At 53.6% G+C, this 16332-nt stretch overlaps 1 protein-coding gene across 1 annotated transcript; it reads right to left on the minus strand.

Moving 5' to 3' along the window:
- Positions 1 to 9003: 9003 nt before the first annotated feature.
- Foxs1 (forkhead box S1) lies at positions 9004 to 10212 on the minus strand. The gene has a single exon (XM_059259683.1). The coding sequence runs from the start codon at positions 10185 to 10187 to the stop codon at positions 9198 to 9200; it is 990 nt and encodes a 329-aa protein (XP_059115666.1). The 5' UTR covers positions 10188 to 10212; the 3' UTR covers positions 9004 to 9197.
- Between the last annotated feature and the right edge of the window lie 6120 nt (positions 10213 to 16332).

A 16332-nucleotide genomic window follows, 5' to 3' on the forward strand; every position in this document is an offset into this window, starting at 1 on the left:
ATAAACATACAGGTTGGAGGCAGCCTCCTTCCCTCTGCATGTGCACTAATTTGTGTGAGACCACAAATGACTGCATTAACTGTGCACCTACTATGTGCTAGGCACTGAGTTCACACATCTACGCACAGTGTGGTGTTCACAGATGCAGGCTCAGGAGCTAGATTACCGAACGTATGCTGTGTTTACGTGGCTTCCTCGCTGCGCCTCAATTCCCTCACCTGTGAGAGGGTAGAAGTACAGAGTGACTTGTGCTGGACTCTGGTCATGGGCACAGCAGGGATTATTAGATCATTATTCTTTGGAGTAGGATGGTGAGGTAGATATGATGTGTATTTCACAGAGGGAAACTGAGTCAGGTGGTGAGACCCAGGTAAGAGCCGCCTCACAGAGAAGAGAGAATGATGGTGCATTGGTGAGATGGAGACAAGATGAATTTTACGTGGCCCAGGGAGGAAATGGGGGTGCTCCGTATCCACGTCCAATAGGTGAGGAAACAGGCTCAGAGCAAGGAAGGAGCTTGAAGCCTGCTAGTAAGTCTGGGCCTGGGCCTTGAAACAAACTTTTGCCGTGAGCTCAACATTGATCAAGGAGGGAGCAGGGCGTCCAGGAAAGGCTAACAGATCCCACGGCCTGTGATGTCTATCTGCTATAGTAAGCCCCGCTTTCTGCTCTCACTGGCCTCATCCAGGCCACCCATGCAGGCAGAGGCCATCTGCCGCAGGAACAGCTAGGAAGGCACATCGGAGCCATACTAGTGCCCAGACTTTGACTGAGAGGTGACTGAGCCCCAGGCGAGGAGGCTTGGGGTGAGGTGGCCTGCCGGAGTGGCAGAGTGGTGAGCACCAGGGTCCCAAGCCTGCAGTGACCAGCACAGAAGTACTGTACTCTGTCAGAGAGAAAGGGTGATTTCAGGAAGGCTCAAGAGGCTGCTGGGAACCAGGATCAGTACCCAGACCCATCAGGCAATGGTTTTGCTCTTGCTGCTGCCCGGCTACCCCTGGCTTGGCCCTTGGGTGTGTCCACAGATTGAGACCTGAACGATGTTGTGCATACCTTTCTTGCTTCCATGACTGTAGAACCAGGCACCTCACCCCTCACCCCTGACTGCCTTGTTCATGCAGGGCCAGGTACCACATGGGGTGTGGGATCTGGGTCTTGGGGGGTTGGGGAGAATCTAAGCTTGACCTTAGCACTGGGAATTGAAAGTTTCAAAAACCTGGTTTGGCCTGTGAATGGCAGCTGTACTACTGGCAGGGCCCCCAAGACCACACACTGCTGCCCACTGCCCACTGGTACCCTGCTGCCTCCTCCACCTCCGACCTCTGCCAGCTGGGCCTGGGTTTCCACTGAGTGATCCTCTTTGCCTCACTGGCCGCACCCTGGCTGAGCATCAGGCCACACAGAACGATGATGAGATGATGAGTCACCCCTGAGAGGGAGGAAAGGGGATAAGGTTTAGCCTGAGCAGAGATCCAAGGTCTGGATCCCACCAGGGGACCCGTGGCCACAACAGGGAAGGCCCCTCACCAAAGACTTCAACAGTACAAACCAGAACCCTGACTCCAAGCACAAGTTTCTTTCTTTCTTTCTTTCTTTCTTTCTTTCTTTCTTTCTTTCTTTCTTTCTTTCTTTCTTTCTTTCTCTCTCTCTCTCTCTCTCTCTCTCTCTCTCTCTCTCTCTCTTTCTTTCTTTCTTTCTTTCTTTTTTTTGGAGACAGGAGCTCTCTGTTAGCTCTGGCTTTCCTGGAACTCACTATGTAGACCAGGCTGCCCTTGAACTCACAGAGTTCTGCCTGCCTCTGCCTCCTGAGTGCTGAGATTAAAGGTGTGCGCCACCACACCCGGCTCTGTTTCCCGTCTCTATAACTTGATCACAGCCTTAGCTCTTTCTTCTGCAGCTCCCAGGGGCGATCGTGACAGTTGAGACACAGGACGGGGGCTCGACTTTACGTCTCTGGTGAGGGAACAGGTTCAAAGAGGAAAGATGACTCGCCTCAGGCCACACAAGTTAATACTTCCGGAGCAAGCAGCCCTCTGAGAACCCCAGGCAGGGATGGTCACTCTCCAACCCCAAATCTGCCCTGCGGCCCTTCTTCCCCCAGACACATGTCAGCGTGAGTAATCAGACACCTTTGGGCCGCTCAGGACCCTGGGGACGGAGAATATAGACTTGACAACATAGATGGGAGAATGGCGTTTCATAAGGACTTTTTCTCTCCCAAGACAGGATCTCACTATGTAGCCCTGGCTGTCCTAGAACTCTCTGTGTGGACCAGGTTGGCTTCGAACTCACAGAGACCCGCCTGGCTCTGCCTCCCAAGTGCTGAGACTAAAGGCGTGCGCCACTACGCCCAGGTTCATAGGGACTTTTTGATCTCTCAAAACCTGCAGAGCACACTCAGGCAAAGCCAGAACCCTTGCCCTGTTACAGAGTTGCATCTGCCTCTCTGGAGACTGGGACCTGCCTGAGCCCTACTGCTCTCAATAGAGTTCTGTCCCTGGCTGCCACTGGGAGAAAGGAGTCTGTACCTTAGAGCTGCACTAAGGGAGGCAGAGTCCACAGCTGACAGCGGACTCCCAGAGTGTAGCCCATGTCCAGGGCTCTGGGCCTGGGGCCCTGCCATCCCCAGGATGCCAGGCTACGAGCTTCCTGAACTCCAGGAAGAGCAGACCCTGCTCCTCACCGTCCAGGGGCATGGCTGGTCCTGCACAGTCTCAACAACAGTGCAGTGGCTGTCCCCTGTGTCACAGATATGTGTGCCTCCCTTGGGCTGGGCCTGGACACTCCTCTGGGCCAAGAAGGGTTAAGCGCTTCCAGTGGACCCTCCTCCTAGCTGGGCCCAGCCCAGAGAGTGTTCCTCCAAGGCCATTTCCTGCCTCTGGGCCTGGGCCAGGCCCACAGTGACCACCCCCTGGGTCTGGAAGCCACCGAGGCCACATCTGGTTTGGATTACCCCAGCACTGGTGACGTTGCCTTTTCCTGTCTGAGTCTGGTGGCCTTGAATTCCTCTGGCCACCTTGAACCCAACCAGGCCGTGGTGGGAAAAGACGCAGCCCTAGCTTGGCCGCCCAGAGGGAGTAAGGCCGCCAGGGTTGTTCCGCGAGGTGGGGGGCTAGTTCCTGCCTGTGAAGCAGCTCTGCACCTGCTTCTCCTTCCTCTCTCCCCCCTCGAGAGGAAGCACTTCCTGAACCCCAGCACTGTATTGAGAAAATCCATGTGTGACCCATCTAGCATTTCATGGCTAAGGGAACTGAGGCGCAGGGTTTCCCAGTGAACCTAGGGTGTGAGTCGGGCCGTATGGGTGAGGTTTCCTTGGGCCAGTCTCCAGGGAGGGGCTCACAGCCTCTGGGACCCCAGAGGAAGGGTGGGGGCTGGGAGAAGCTGGAAGAAAACTCAGGAGACCTCGGGGACAGGAAGGAGTCACCAACCTGAAGCCTCATCGTTCTGGGAGTGACATTCCAGGTGGGGCACACGAGGAGCAGGGCTTTCTAGGGTAGTGGGGCAAGTGTGGGGGCGGGGCACAGAGAGCACAGAAAGCCTGAAAGCAAGCTTACCTGAGCACATTCTAGGAAGGTTTTGCATACGCTGAAGGAAATAATTTTTGGGGAAATTATTCCTACGACCCAGGGTCGTAGGGAGCCGCAGTAGAGTTCTGAGCGGGAGGAAGAGCATGGTAATATTCATGCTTTTTTGACTGATGTCTGTTGCTAGGCAGGTGAGTAAATGGGAGAGACCGGAGGCTGTGTCCGGTGGCTTTAGCAGAGGCAGCAGTGAATCTGAAGAACTCAGATACTTCAAGCTGCACATGGAACTCCAGGTTCAAAGCCACCTACTTGCTCTCTTTGAGCCTCAGGCTCCTGTCTGTAAGACGGGGTATTGACAATACCTGCTTCCCAAGGTCAGTGTCCGAGTCACATGAGATGCCCAGGCAGAGCCTGATGCAGGCTCCTGAGCCTGCATTTGGCTATTTCAGGAGCCCCCACGGTGTTCCACATATGGTGACAGTTGCAAGGGACAGCAGCGAGTAGACAAAGTCCCTGGTCTCAGGGAGCTTCTAGTGGACAAAAGGCACTGACCTTAGCCCACATTGCTGCAGGGAAGGAGACAGTGGTCAGGGAGTTTTTGTCTGAGGATGCTTGGTAGAGGCTGGGAGTGAGAAGGAGAGAGCCCCATGGATAGTAGTAGGAGGGCTGTGCAGGCAGAAGAAAGGGTGGGCATGAAAGCCGCTTTGAGTCAGTGAAGAGAGAGGCCCCCAATGCATGCCCTCACCCAGGAGCCCTAGAGAGTGCTGAGTGAGGGCGGGAGTCCCTGGGGTCCTTTGAGATAACCCACTGTGAAGGATGCATGGGTAATCGAGGCACCATCCACTCGGTAAACATTCACCACACCCTACTACTGTGTTTTAGTCACTGAGGTAGAGAAGAGGAAAAGCGAATGGGGCAGACACAGCCCTTGCCCCCAACCCTGTGTTCTGAGGTGAAGGTACATGTGTAGTGCAGACCCTACAGCTGTGAACGCCTCACAGTGGGGACATGCGAAGGCAGCATGACACTGCCGGAGAGGGATTGTGCGGCGCAGTTAACCGGACTCAGGCTTTGGGGGCTCCTTTGGGGTGGTGTTGGCCAATGACAGGGACTGTATATAGAAGGTCACCCTGGAAGGAGGGGTCACTCTGTGGAGAGCAGGCATCGAGCACAGCAGAGAAGCTCATCTGAGCTGGCTGCCAGCAAGGAGGAAGGATCAGCTGCTCTCCATGTACCTAAGTGACACTGGGCAACCTTGGGTCCGGCCCAGAGGACAGTGACCTGGGGGCATCTCTGGCCTTCCTGGCTGGCGAGTGACTAATGGAGCCTCCGGTCTGTTTTTAGCTATGGAGCCGCTTCCTTCTGCCCACCAACTGTCTCCCTGAGTCACCCACCCAGTTACCAGCAGGGTGAGGACAGAGGGTCAGGCACCTCACAGGAGGCTCCAGTTTATAGTTTTGCTGTGTGTGTGTACTCAAAGGATGGGGCCGAGAGAACTGGGCTGAGAGTGGGGGGACCTCCGGTGGGGATACTTTTTTATTCTAATTTCATCTCTATTGACCAAATTATACGTGAGGATGCAGAGGGGTCCCACATACCAGTCCTGGGCATCAAAAACAGCACCCCATTTTACAGAGGAGGAAACTGAGGCTCAGATAAGTGAATCCACACAGCAAGAAATAGAAAGGACAGAATTTAAGCTCACAGCATCATTTAATCCTTCCTTTATGTTCTATCCCCTTGTTACACAGCAGCTAGATACTGTCACCATGGTAAGGGGACATATCAGCCCCCAAATGCAGATTTATTTCACTTGACTATCATTTACAGTGCAATTCTGCATGCCAGGCCCTGCCTTAAGCACTTTGCCAATGCTAACTTACAATGCCCTCACACCAGCCCCGTGGGGGTGAACACTCCATTTGTGTCTTTCTGACGAAAACGGAGAGGAAGTGCCTTTTCCCAGGCCACACAGCTAGGACTGCACTGGAGGCAGCCTTGCCTCTGGCAGCCTGGGTTACGGGGTGATGGGAGCTTGGTCAGGGAAAGGATGTCGGGCCTGAATTCCTTGGTTCCTAAACTCCCAACAGGCAGATGTGCCCGGCCAGCACAGCCTCCCCCTGATTTCTCATCACTGTGGCAGCTGCAGGAAGCCGCCCTCTGGGGGAGAGGGTCTCTCACCAGCCAAATGCTGTCTTGGGGTGTGGGAAGGCATGAGTAACTTGTAACTCAGGCAGGGGGATGCCTTCAGCAGGGAAGGAAGCAGTGGGTGGGAGGCAAGCCTGTGATAAGCCCAGTGGAGGAGTCTGTGAGAGAGGCGGGCCCTTGGGGTGTGGTGGGGACCCCATCCATGCCCCCCTGGAGGCAGATGGGCACTCTGACCTTGGACAGCCAGACCAAATGCCAGCAGAGGATGGCAGTCCAATAGGGTGGGTGCATTTTGTTGGAACAGGCCCTTCCTGCCTCCTGGAATGCACATAATGCAAGAAGGTCAGCAGACACCTTCAAGGGTGCATTCCAAGAATCTGAGCTGCTGTGATGAAGAGTTCGGGAACAGTCTTAAATACCGAGCCTTCCATTTTAGGGTTTGATCTGGTCTCAGGACCCATTCGGCTCTAATTTCCTGAAGGGGAGTACATGGTCCCTGGACTTGGAACTGGAGACAGATGAGCCTCCACTGATGGAGTCCCCGAGGTGTCAGACACCACATCCTGGCCCTAGGAGTTGAATGGGTGGCTTGAGGAGCCCGCTCTGTTGTGTCTGACTGTGTGACCTTGGCCTTGACCATCTGTATCAAGATGTTTTATCTAGACTGACCTAGATGAGGGAAGGACTTGTGGAGGAGACTAGGTCACCTGACTGAGAAAGGGCAGCCACTGGGTGTCCAGCGGGAAGGTGCCCACTAGGTACTGAGCAGAGATCATGATGTCCAGGCCTCCTGGCCAAGTACCTCCAGGGATGGGACTGTCTCCAGGGATGGGATGTCCCCCAGGTCAGATAACTCCCTGAGACTCAAACACAGAATCAGATTGCCTACTTCCTACCCTTTGGACAAAGAGATAAAACCAAGGCCCAGAGGAGTGGGCCTGGTCCAAGATTGTTTCTTTGGTAGGCCTAGACCAAGGTCCTACTTGGGAACATCACCATTTCTTAACAGACAAGAAGTCTTGGGGGTTATGGACAGAGGAAGGTGTGGCGCCAGAGCTGAGTTTGGCTATTTTTTTTTTTTTTTTTTTTTTTTTTTTTTTGCATGCTTCCCAAGGCCCAAGCATGCAAGGCCTCAGCCCGGTTTTTCACTAACTCTCTATGAGACAGCTACTCCCTTGGGTGGGGACCAGTGGAATGGTGGTGTGGGAAGTACCAACTAAAGACATAGAGAGGAACTGAGTCTCACTGTCACCCCAGCACAAGCACCGGAAGGAGCAGAGGCCAGAGCCATCCTGGCAGAGCCTCAGTCTTCTCTTCTGAGACATGGACACTGGGCTCAGAGGCTGAACATCCTCGGGAGGCTGGGTACTTCCCCCAGCCCTGCTGGCTTCCCATCTTCCTACCAGCTAGGATACAGGCTGAGAAGGGACTTGGGGTCACCAGGGCTCCAGAGAAATGCAAAGCAAGGAACAGTGCCCGACAGTGGCCTCTTTCCCTGACCCAGCTGAGAAAGAATCGCCACCAGGGACTGCGTCCTGTCTCTAACCCACTGTGTCTCCCCCGCATACTCACTCCCACACTCCCCACATGCTGACCCCACATCACATGAGGGTCCCCTTCCTCTGTGTATCTGCACCCCTCACTACATAGGACCCTGCTACCTTCCCTCCCAACAACCCACTGTTCTGCTGGTTGGGGTGCAGCAGACATGGTTGGGAGGGGGAGATGGGAGGGGAGGAGGGGGCAGTCCACTTCCCCCAGCTGGCCAGGCATTTTCCCATCCCCTTCCAGTCACAGCAAGCTTTCGTCCCTCAGGTCCCCCCCCCACCTCAGTTCTGGAGTCTGTGGGAACCAGACAGCTCAGTCAGGCCAGCCAACTTGCTTCCTCCAAAGCCCCAGGGGACCTCTGAAGGGAGGAGGGAGCCGCAGAGGCTGAAGTCAGTGGATAAGCCGCCCAGGGAAGGACTTGTGGAGGAGACTAGGCCACCTGACTGAGAAAGGGCAGCCACTGGGTGCCACCTCATGGGACGTAAGGCCTTCTGAGCTCTCTGCCGAAGATTAAAATGGGGGCACATCAGCTCTTTGACTCCTCTGCCTCAGCCCATACCCATGGCACAGAAGAGGTGATTGAGGCTCAGGAACCGTTTGCTTCTCTGTTCCTTGCAGAAGGTGCAATGAGTTCTCAGGTTCCTGTTTGGTCCTCTGGTGGGCACCATGTTAACCGCCTTACTTCGTGTTCTGCTCGAGAGAATAGTTAGTTCATGGCAAAGCTTGGAGCTCAGTTGCCTCTGCTTAGTACCTAGGACAGCCCCCACCCTCAAAGAAATGTGTTCATAACGAGTCACGGGAGGGTGGTGAGATGGCTTAAGTGGGTAATGGGCCCTGTGTTTGGTCTCTAGGCCCCATGTGGTAGAAGGAGAGAATCGACTCCTACAAGTTGCCTCTGAATCCCGTGAGCTCTCTCTCGCTCTCTCTCTCTCTCTCTCTCTCTCTCTCTCTCTCTCTCTCTCTTTCTCTCTCTCTCTCTCTCTCTCTCTCTCTCTCTCTCTCTCTCACACACACACACACACACACACACACATTAATGTAATATGATTTTGGCAAAAAGTTACCAGGAGACTTCAGACTTCAGAGACCCAGGGACCCAGGAGAGGTCCCGTTACTGTTACAGATAAAGGCCAGGTGCTGCTTTTTAACCTTTGATTCCCTGTCTGCACAAGGGTGAAGGGTGTCTTATCAGCCCTGGTGTTCAGCAAGGCTCAGGCTCGACTCCTCCTCTGGGGCCCTCCCATGCTGTCCCAGAGGCAGCTTTCCACCCTGCACCTTCCCTCAGCTTGTGTCGACCGACCGCACAGACCTGGGTGCCCGTTGTTCTGCTGGTCTTTTGAACTTCCGCTGGAGCTGGGGTGAGCTCTGAGCCTTAGCTCCTGCTATTTATTGTAAATGGGGCTGGTAGTCCATAGGACCCAAGCAAGGTGATAGAAACAAGCCTGGGAGGGGATGGCAGCGGGCATGGGGAGGCTTCGTAAAAAGGGTGTCCAGCTACAAGAAGTTCAAGGAGAGAAAGCAGCCTCTTAGGCTAGCCCAGCTTTCCCATGCTCTGTGGACCTTGGCTGCATCTTCTCTCTGCCTGCCCTCATGCCCTACTTTTCCTTCCTGGGAAACTCCCCAAGAAAGTCCCCAGCAGGAGAAAGTCTCAAGCAGGACCTTTCCAGATGGGTGCCCCACACAGAACCCAGCATCCTGGTTCTTAGCCCCAGTCATTCAGCAGACAGACCCTCACCATCACACTGGCTTTATTAGCCCTGACAACCACAGAGAAAATCCCGAGGGTCCCACTTGCCCTCATCCCAAGTTTGTCTGGAGGCCCCAGGGACCTGGCTGACTGCTCACTTCTGCCTTCTGATCCTCACAGTCCTTGGCCTCCCAGGGCTGGGTCCTTGTAGAGCGCCCTAGGTCCTACAGCCAGACGGAGTCTGCAGAGAATAGTTGACAGAGACCCTGCAGAGGGACTGCTGCAGTCAATCACTCGAAGAAGAACATTCCTGGTGTCCGGTAAAGGGAAGGGGGTAACCCCAGGGGGTACCCGGAGCCTCCCTGGACAGGGAAGTTCCCAGTCACCCAGGGTTCCTTGGAGTCAGCTGGCAGAGGCAGTGGGGCCCGGTGAGAGGCTGAAGGAGTCGAGGGTGCAGGGGTGGGGACTGCAGAGGCCAAGAGGTGTTCAAGGCTCGGGTCAGTCCCCATACAGAAATTCAGCGCCTGCATCCGGCACTGGTAGCTGCTCCCGATGCCCTCAGGGGCCACACCAGGTGTGGGGGCCTTGCCGAGACTCTCAGCTTCAGAGAAGGCAGCCGAAAAGCCGGATGCTGGGCACCGGGAGGGCGAGGTGGCTTGGGGGAGCTCCCTTGGTCCTGCAGACTTGGGAGAGCACATCTCTTTGGGTCCAGTGGGCAGCTGGGGCCTGGCGTCACTGGTTGCTGGGCATACACTGGCTGGCAACGATCCCATCAGACCCCCAAAGTTTAGGCCCTTGAGGTTTGGCACCTCTGGTGGGAATGGGCACAGCCTGCTAGTAGTGGTGTTGGGGGCTCCTGGGTCTGGGCTGGCAGCTCTGAGGGGTCTGTGGTCTGCCTTGACAGGGCCCTTGGTGCCCTGGGCACCTGTGCGCTTGGTGAAGCGTCTGCGGCGGCGGAGGAAGCTGCCATGCTGGAACATGTCGTGGCAGTCGGGATCCAGGGTCCAGTAGCTGCCCTTGCCTGGCTTGCGGTCGTCGCGGGGCACCTTGATGAAGCACTCATTGAGAGACAGGTTATGGCGGATGCTGTTCTGCCAGCCCGGCCGATTGTGCCGGTAAAAAGCGAAGCGGCCCATGATGTAGCCGTAGATGCCACTGAGGGTGGCCCGCTGCCCCGGGGAACTCTGGATAGCCATGGCAATCAGGGCTATGTAGCTGTAAGGGGGCTTGGTGGGCTCTGCCGAAGGAGCCAGGGATCCGGGTGATGGTTGCTGCTGCATGCTGACTGTTGCTGGGACTGCAGAGCCGGGGACGGCATTCAGGGCTGGCGAGCTGCACAGGCTGCCCAGGCCGTTAAAAAACCCACTGGCCCAGCCTCCCAGCCTAGAAAGGCAAAAAGAGGTGGGCCCACCACGCTGCCCTTCCCTCCTCTCTCACCGCCCTCGTCAAGTCTAAGGAGGCGGGCAAGAGAGTCCAGCAGTGGGAAGCTGTGAGCAGCTGCAGGGTGAAGAGGTGGGAGGGCAGACGTGCTCTGAAGTTGAGTGAGACAAGGGGGTTGGGGGAGGCTTACATACATACATATATACAGATAGACAGACAGACAGACAGACACACACACACACACACACACACACACACACACGCACGCACGCACACACGCACACACACACTAGATAGAACCAGACACTTGGAGAGAGACAATAAGCATACAGAGAGAGTGTCAGTCACAGTAGAGGAAAGGAAGGAAAGAACCTGGAGACAGAAGGACCTGCAGGGACACAGGTATGACCAGAGGTGGAGCAGGGGAGGAGAAGGGTGGCATCTCAGCAGTGTGTCCCTATGGAGCGCGGAAAGCCACAGCGGCTTCTCAGGTACCGTAGTTCTGGCTTTCCCTCTCCTCCTTTGCCACCTCCTTCCCACACCATGGAGCCCTTGGCGCCACACTTTTCCAAGTCCTGGTTATTGGCCTGTGTACTCAAGAGGGCTCCAAGGACAGGAAGGAGGTTGGTTGCTCAACACGGTTCCCCTGAGCCCTGGCGCCCTCTAGTGACTGCTGTGGGGAGGCTAGCCTCCTGGGCGGAGCTCTCAGCCTCCCATCTCTAAAATGGAATTGTCCAGGCCATGGTGAGGACCCGACAGGATCCCTTAGAAGCCGGAGCCCTGGGAGAGCCTAGCGCAGAGGAGGGCTTGCATGTCCTGTGAACTTAGGCTCCTCTAGCCTCAGCCTGGAGCTGGGGCATGGCAAGGGCCAGGACAAAGTCAGTTCTTTCAATGGATCAGTGTTTTCTCTGCCCCCCCCCCCCCAAGTCAGTGGCCACCTGTTGTGGGCCTGGCCAGCTTATGCACCCCATTCTGGTTTTTAAATCAGGTATTGTGTAACTCCTTAACATCATCACATTTGTGAGGATCAGGAGTGGGGACAGTCATAGGACCTCAGCTGGGAACAGGCTGGGAACCCCAAGAGTGTAAAGACCATGCTGTTTTGCTCTGTCCTCCATGTCCAGCACTGGGCACTGGAGCAACTCAGTAAACATCCCTGGAATGACTGGACAAAAAAATGCAATGAACTTCGTTCGGTCCTTTGTCAAATCATAACATTTTCTCCGCACAGAAGTGGCTTATTGGCTGGGGGTGTAGTTCAGTGCTTAGCATACGCACAAAGCCCAGAGTTTGATTCCCAGCACTAAAAAATAGAAAAGAAACAGAGGCTCGTTCACATGTTGTTGAAAGAGATTTATTATGTTGGCATCCATAATCAGAATCCTATAAGTCACTTCACTCACAAGGCAGGGGGAGGACAAAGAGGACACACTGCTTGTTGAAAGGTCCCCTCTGTCCTCAGTAGGTCCTCTCTAGCAGTCAGTAAAGAACTGCGGGCCGTGGGGAGAAGCTGGCCCCTAGTCTTGGATTCTGCCTTAGAGCTGTATTCATTTTTTCCAAAGACAGACTTCCACAGGTGCTTCAGCTACGGCATCCAAAGCCCAGGACTCCGGCCAAGTGTTCTGCTTTGGGACCACCCCCAGGCCCCCTAAAATAGAAATGATAGGTAGGACAAAGGGCCTGAAACCCAGAGCACCTGGGCTGTAGTGGCTCTTTTGCTTCTTTTTTTTTTTTTTTTTTTTTTTTAGGGGGGGTGGTGTTTCAAGACAGGGTTTCTCTGTGTAGCCCTGGCCATCCTGGAACTCACTCTGTAGACCAGGCTGGCCTCGAGCTCCCAGAGATCCTCCTGCTTCTGCCATGGTGTGCTGGGATCAAAGGCGTCACCACCACTCAACAAGGACTCTTTTGCTGTTGGTTGGCCCTACTCTAAACAGTTCTTAGGGTCTGATCACTGGGAAGCAGTGCTTTAAAGCAAACCGGAAGAGCTTTACAGCAGGGCAAGGCTGGCTCTAAGGAATCAGCTGTAGCCATGTTGGACCAGTGACAAAAGATCTTGTCCTATATCTGCCTCAAATTCAAGGGACCTCCAACTCAAGTTCTAGCTGACCCCCATTCCCAGCTGCCAGCCACATCCTGCATTCCAAGGCTCTAGCCTCAGGGTAGAGGGGTGAAGGCTATCTTGGACTTTGCTGTTCAGTGACCTGGGCAGAGATCTCCACTGGTTCAGGGAGGGCAGGGTTGAGGGTAAAGGACCCATACCCCGTGGTGGACTGATTTTAGTAGTTGTTTAGCAGCCGACTTAGGACTCATTCTGCTGTGCCAGAAGGTGGGGGATGTTGCTTGGGGGCACTGGGCTAGGTGGGGATCTTGTGAGGCCTCGAGGTACAGAAACTTCCAGCAGGAGGAGCTGGTGAGCCAAGACTGGCTCCACCTGTGGCAGCATCTGGCAACGAGTCAACACTTTTCCCACATTCTGGTGGGAGCCAAGCTCATTTTTGAGTCACAGAGACCAGAGAGTTGTAAAGTGTGTGTGTGTGTGTGTGTGTGTGTGTGTGTGTGTGTGTGTGTGTGTGTGTGTGTGTGTGTGTGTGTGAGAGAGAGAGAGAGAGAGAGAGAGAGAGAGAGAGAGAGAGAGAGAGAGCGAGCTGGGACTAGGGGGGAGCTAGGTCTAGGGAGCATCAGTGAGAGGCCATTTAGAAAGGGTTGGAGAAGAGGGAGAGACTCACAAGAGCCATGATGAGCCTCTCCTCTGGCTGGTCTGGAGGTCCTGGGTACTCCTCGCCAGAGCGCAGACTGATTTGGTATTCAGGCTTGGGGTGGCCGTCCTATGGGTGGGCCTTTAGCTCTGCAGCTCTGCAGCTCTAAGGGTACAGAGACTGTGAGAGCAGGACCAAGAACTTTGCATCCCACCTGGTGCCCACTTTGGGTTCATATCCCATACCTACATGCCCTGTGTGCCTGTGCCTTTAGCCCACTTCCATGTCTCAATCCCCATCTACTCCAGGACTGTCTATTCCATGCTCCAGTGTCTATGTCACTGCCTCCTACCCCTGTATGGTCACTCCATGCTTTTGTGCCCATCCCTTGCCCATTGCTATTCACCAATGCCTGTCTTGTGCCCACTGTGCCTAATGCCTGCTTTAAACATGTGCCCAAGTCCTGTGCTTTTGTCTCACATCCGAGGACCAAAACTGCCCCCTGCCTGCGCCCTCTACAGGCCTAAAAGGAATCTGCCACCAGCCCTGATACCCACGTTCTTTCTCATCCTTGGTGCCTCTGGGTGGTGTCTTGTTTCCCAGTGATGATCTCTCTGAGACCACACGCCTGAAGCCACGTTTACTAGTGAGCACTCTCCACAGTCCAGGCCACTGTGGCCCTGTCACCGGGGCACACTGTGGTGCTTACCCCAGAGGAAGGCGACCTGTCCAGCAGCTGGTAGGTGCGCTCACGCTCCAGTTAGGCCGCACCAACATGCCGCCCTGGCAGACACTGGGAGATTTCGCCCTTGGGCGCCGCCGCAGGAGCACGCTGGGCTCCAGATGTCACAGCAGGCGCTGCAGCACGCAGGCAGAAGAGAATTTTCTGGAAACTAGCGGCGGCGGCTCCAACCAGAAGTCTGCGGGGCCAGAGAGACAGGGGACTTGGGGAGCCTCTTCCCTGGCCTGATATCCACAGCGCCAGCATCCTTCCTCTTTGCCCTCAATACAATGTGGAACAACCTGAAGGTCCTCTGGCTCCCATCACGGGAATTTTTGCCACTTTCCTTCTCTCAATCAGCAACACTGAATAAGTCTGGCAATAGAAATAGCAATAGATCCCAGTGTAGAAACTCTGGTAGTCTGGGACTCATTTGGTACAGTGCTCCTCTTGTGTGCGTGAGGCCCTGGGTTGCATCCCCAGCACCACAGACAACCGGTGAGGTCTCAACTCTACACCAAGAACTACAGGCAACCAAGGAATGCTGATACCTGGAGACATAGTCTTCCCCAATGAAGAGTGCACCAATTAATTATCCAATACCAAATGAGAAGCCCTGGAAACATATACATACAAGTATACATTATGCAGACTGAGCAGGTTGTACTTACTATTTAGGAATACACACACACACACACACACACACACATACCACCTCCACCACCATCACCACCTCCTCCACCTCCACCACTATCACCACCACCACCATCATCACCATCACCACCACCACCACCACCAACCCACCACTACCCACCACCACCACCACCTCCTCCACCATCACCACCACTACCACCATACCACTACCACCACCACATCACCACCATCACCATCACCACCCACCACCACCTCCTCCACCACCACCAACAACAACAAAAAAGAAAAGAGAGGCCATGAATTTGAAAGAGAACAAGAGGGGATGCATAGGACCATCTGGAGGGAGGAAAGGGAAGGGGGAAATGATGTAATTATATTATAATCTAAAAAACATGATTAAAAATAATAAAATAAACTTACACAAGAACCAGATATGATGGCACATAGTTGTAATCCCAGAACATGGGATGTGGAAGCAGGAGGATCAGAAGTTCCAGGTCATCCTCTGCTACACAGCAAGTGCAGGCCAGCCTGGGCTGTTCCAGACCCTGTCTCAAAGTTTAGTGCTAAGACTTGTGGTCTGGAATTGCAGGAGCTTCTTTCAACAGTGTTTTTTTTTTTGTTGTTGTTGTTTTATCTTGTTTTTTAGATTTATTTTTATTTATGTGTATATGTGAATGTGTGCCAAATCTGTGCAGGTGACCATGGAGGTCAGAAGAGCCCATCAGATGCCCGGAACTAAAGTTACAGGTGGTTGTGAGCCATGTCGGACATGGATGCTTCAAACCAAACTCCCACCCTCTGGCGGCAGACACAGTAACAAGATCAACAATTCAGCAGCTCTCTTCCAGCTGGAGTGGCAACACAGGTCTGCCCTCAAGGTTCAGGTTAAGGTCTGGGCTCCTGCACCAGGCCCTCAGAACCTAGTCTCCCCCTGCTGTTGGGCAGCTGAGACCTGCTAGTAACAAGCTGTGTGAGCTCAGGCAAGGACAGGGGGTGTGTGGGGCGTTTACCCAACCACCCCCACAGTTCCCCAGAGTTTTCTTGAGTGCGAGCAGCAGGAAATATTAGATAGAAGGATTTATTGCGGAGAATATCGCGGAGATAAACAGATAGAAAATAAAGGATAGCCTCGAGAGGGCCTGGAACCTATTCCAACGGGCCCCGACTGTCTGGGCCCCAGGGTTTTTATAGAGACGCCAAGGGGTGGAGCAAAAGACCTCCTCCCCCAGCACAGCCAAGTGCAGACCATCTCAGACACCTGCACTTAAGCCCGTGGTCTAATCATCCTCTATGTGGACCTGCTGGGTAAAGCCACGAGGAACCCGAGAACGGGCTCCCACAGGTCCCCCTTTCTTAATATATAAAAAAAATAACTAATAATGGCTTACAGCAATCTCCATAGCTGTTACACCTCCCAGTATGGGAGTAGAGGATGATATAGATGGCATTTCTCTTTTGAATTAGGTTCAAGGTGACTACAGCAGCCTTAGCTGCCTCAAGCCCTTTCTAAGCCAAAAACTCTTAAGGCAACTACAAACTTAAAGAATCCCTTAGCTTCATCATTACCATTAACAGGTTAACATAAATATTGCTATACATAGTCACAATTCTCTCAATCTTATAACACAAAGCAAACTCTTAACAGAACCATTTGAATTAGCATATATGGTGCTAAACATAGTTAACAATTTTCTCCGCCTTACAACTTTAACTCAATCATTTGAATTTTCTTGCTAACAGAACATAGGAAAAACTTCGATGTATTCACATCAAACTTAAATATTTCTTAACTCCACAAAACCAGGGTGCATTAATATCAATAGGGTAAATATAATTTCTGCAAACATAATTCAACCTCATAACTCCTCCTTTTCTTTATAATTTTTTAAACAAAATCTCAAACCTAGTTAGAAAAACCCAAACTCATACAATTCCTACAAACCCATATTGAAATGCAGTATTCTCAATCTA

Source organism: Peromyscus eremicus, chromosome 4, assembly GCF_949786415.1.
Source record: "Peromyscus eremicus chromosome 4, PerEre_H2_v1, whole genome shotgun sequence".
NCBI lineage: Eukaryota > Metazoa > Chordata > Mammalia > Rodentia > Cricetidae > Peromyscus > Peromyscus eremicus.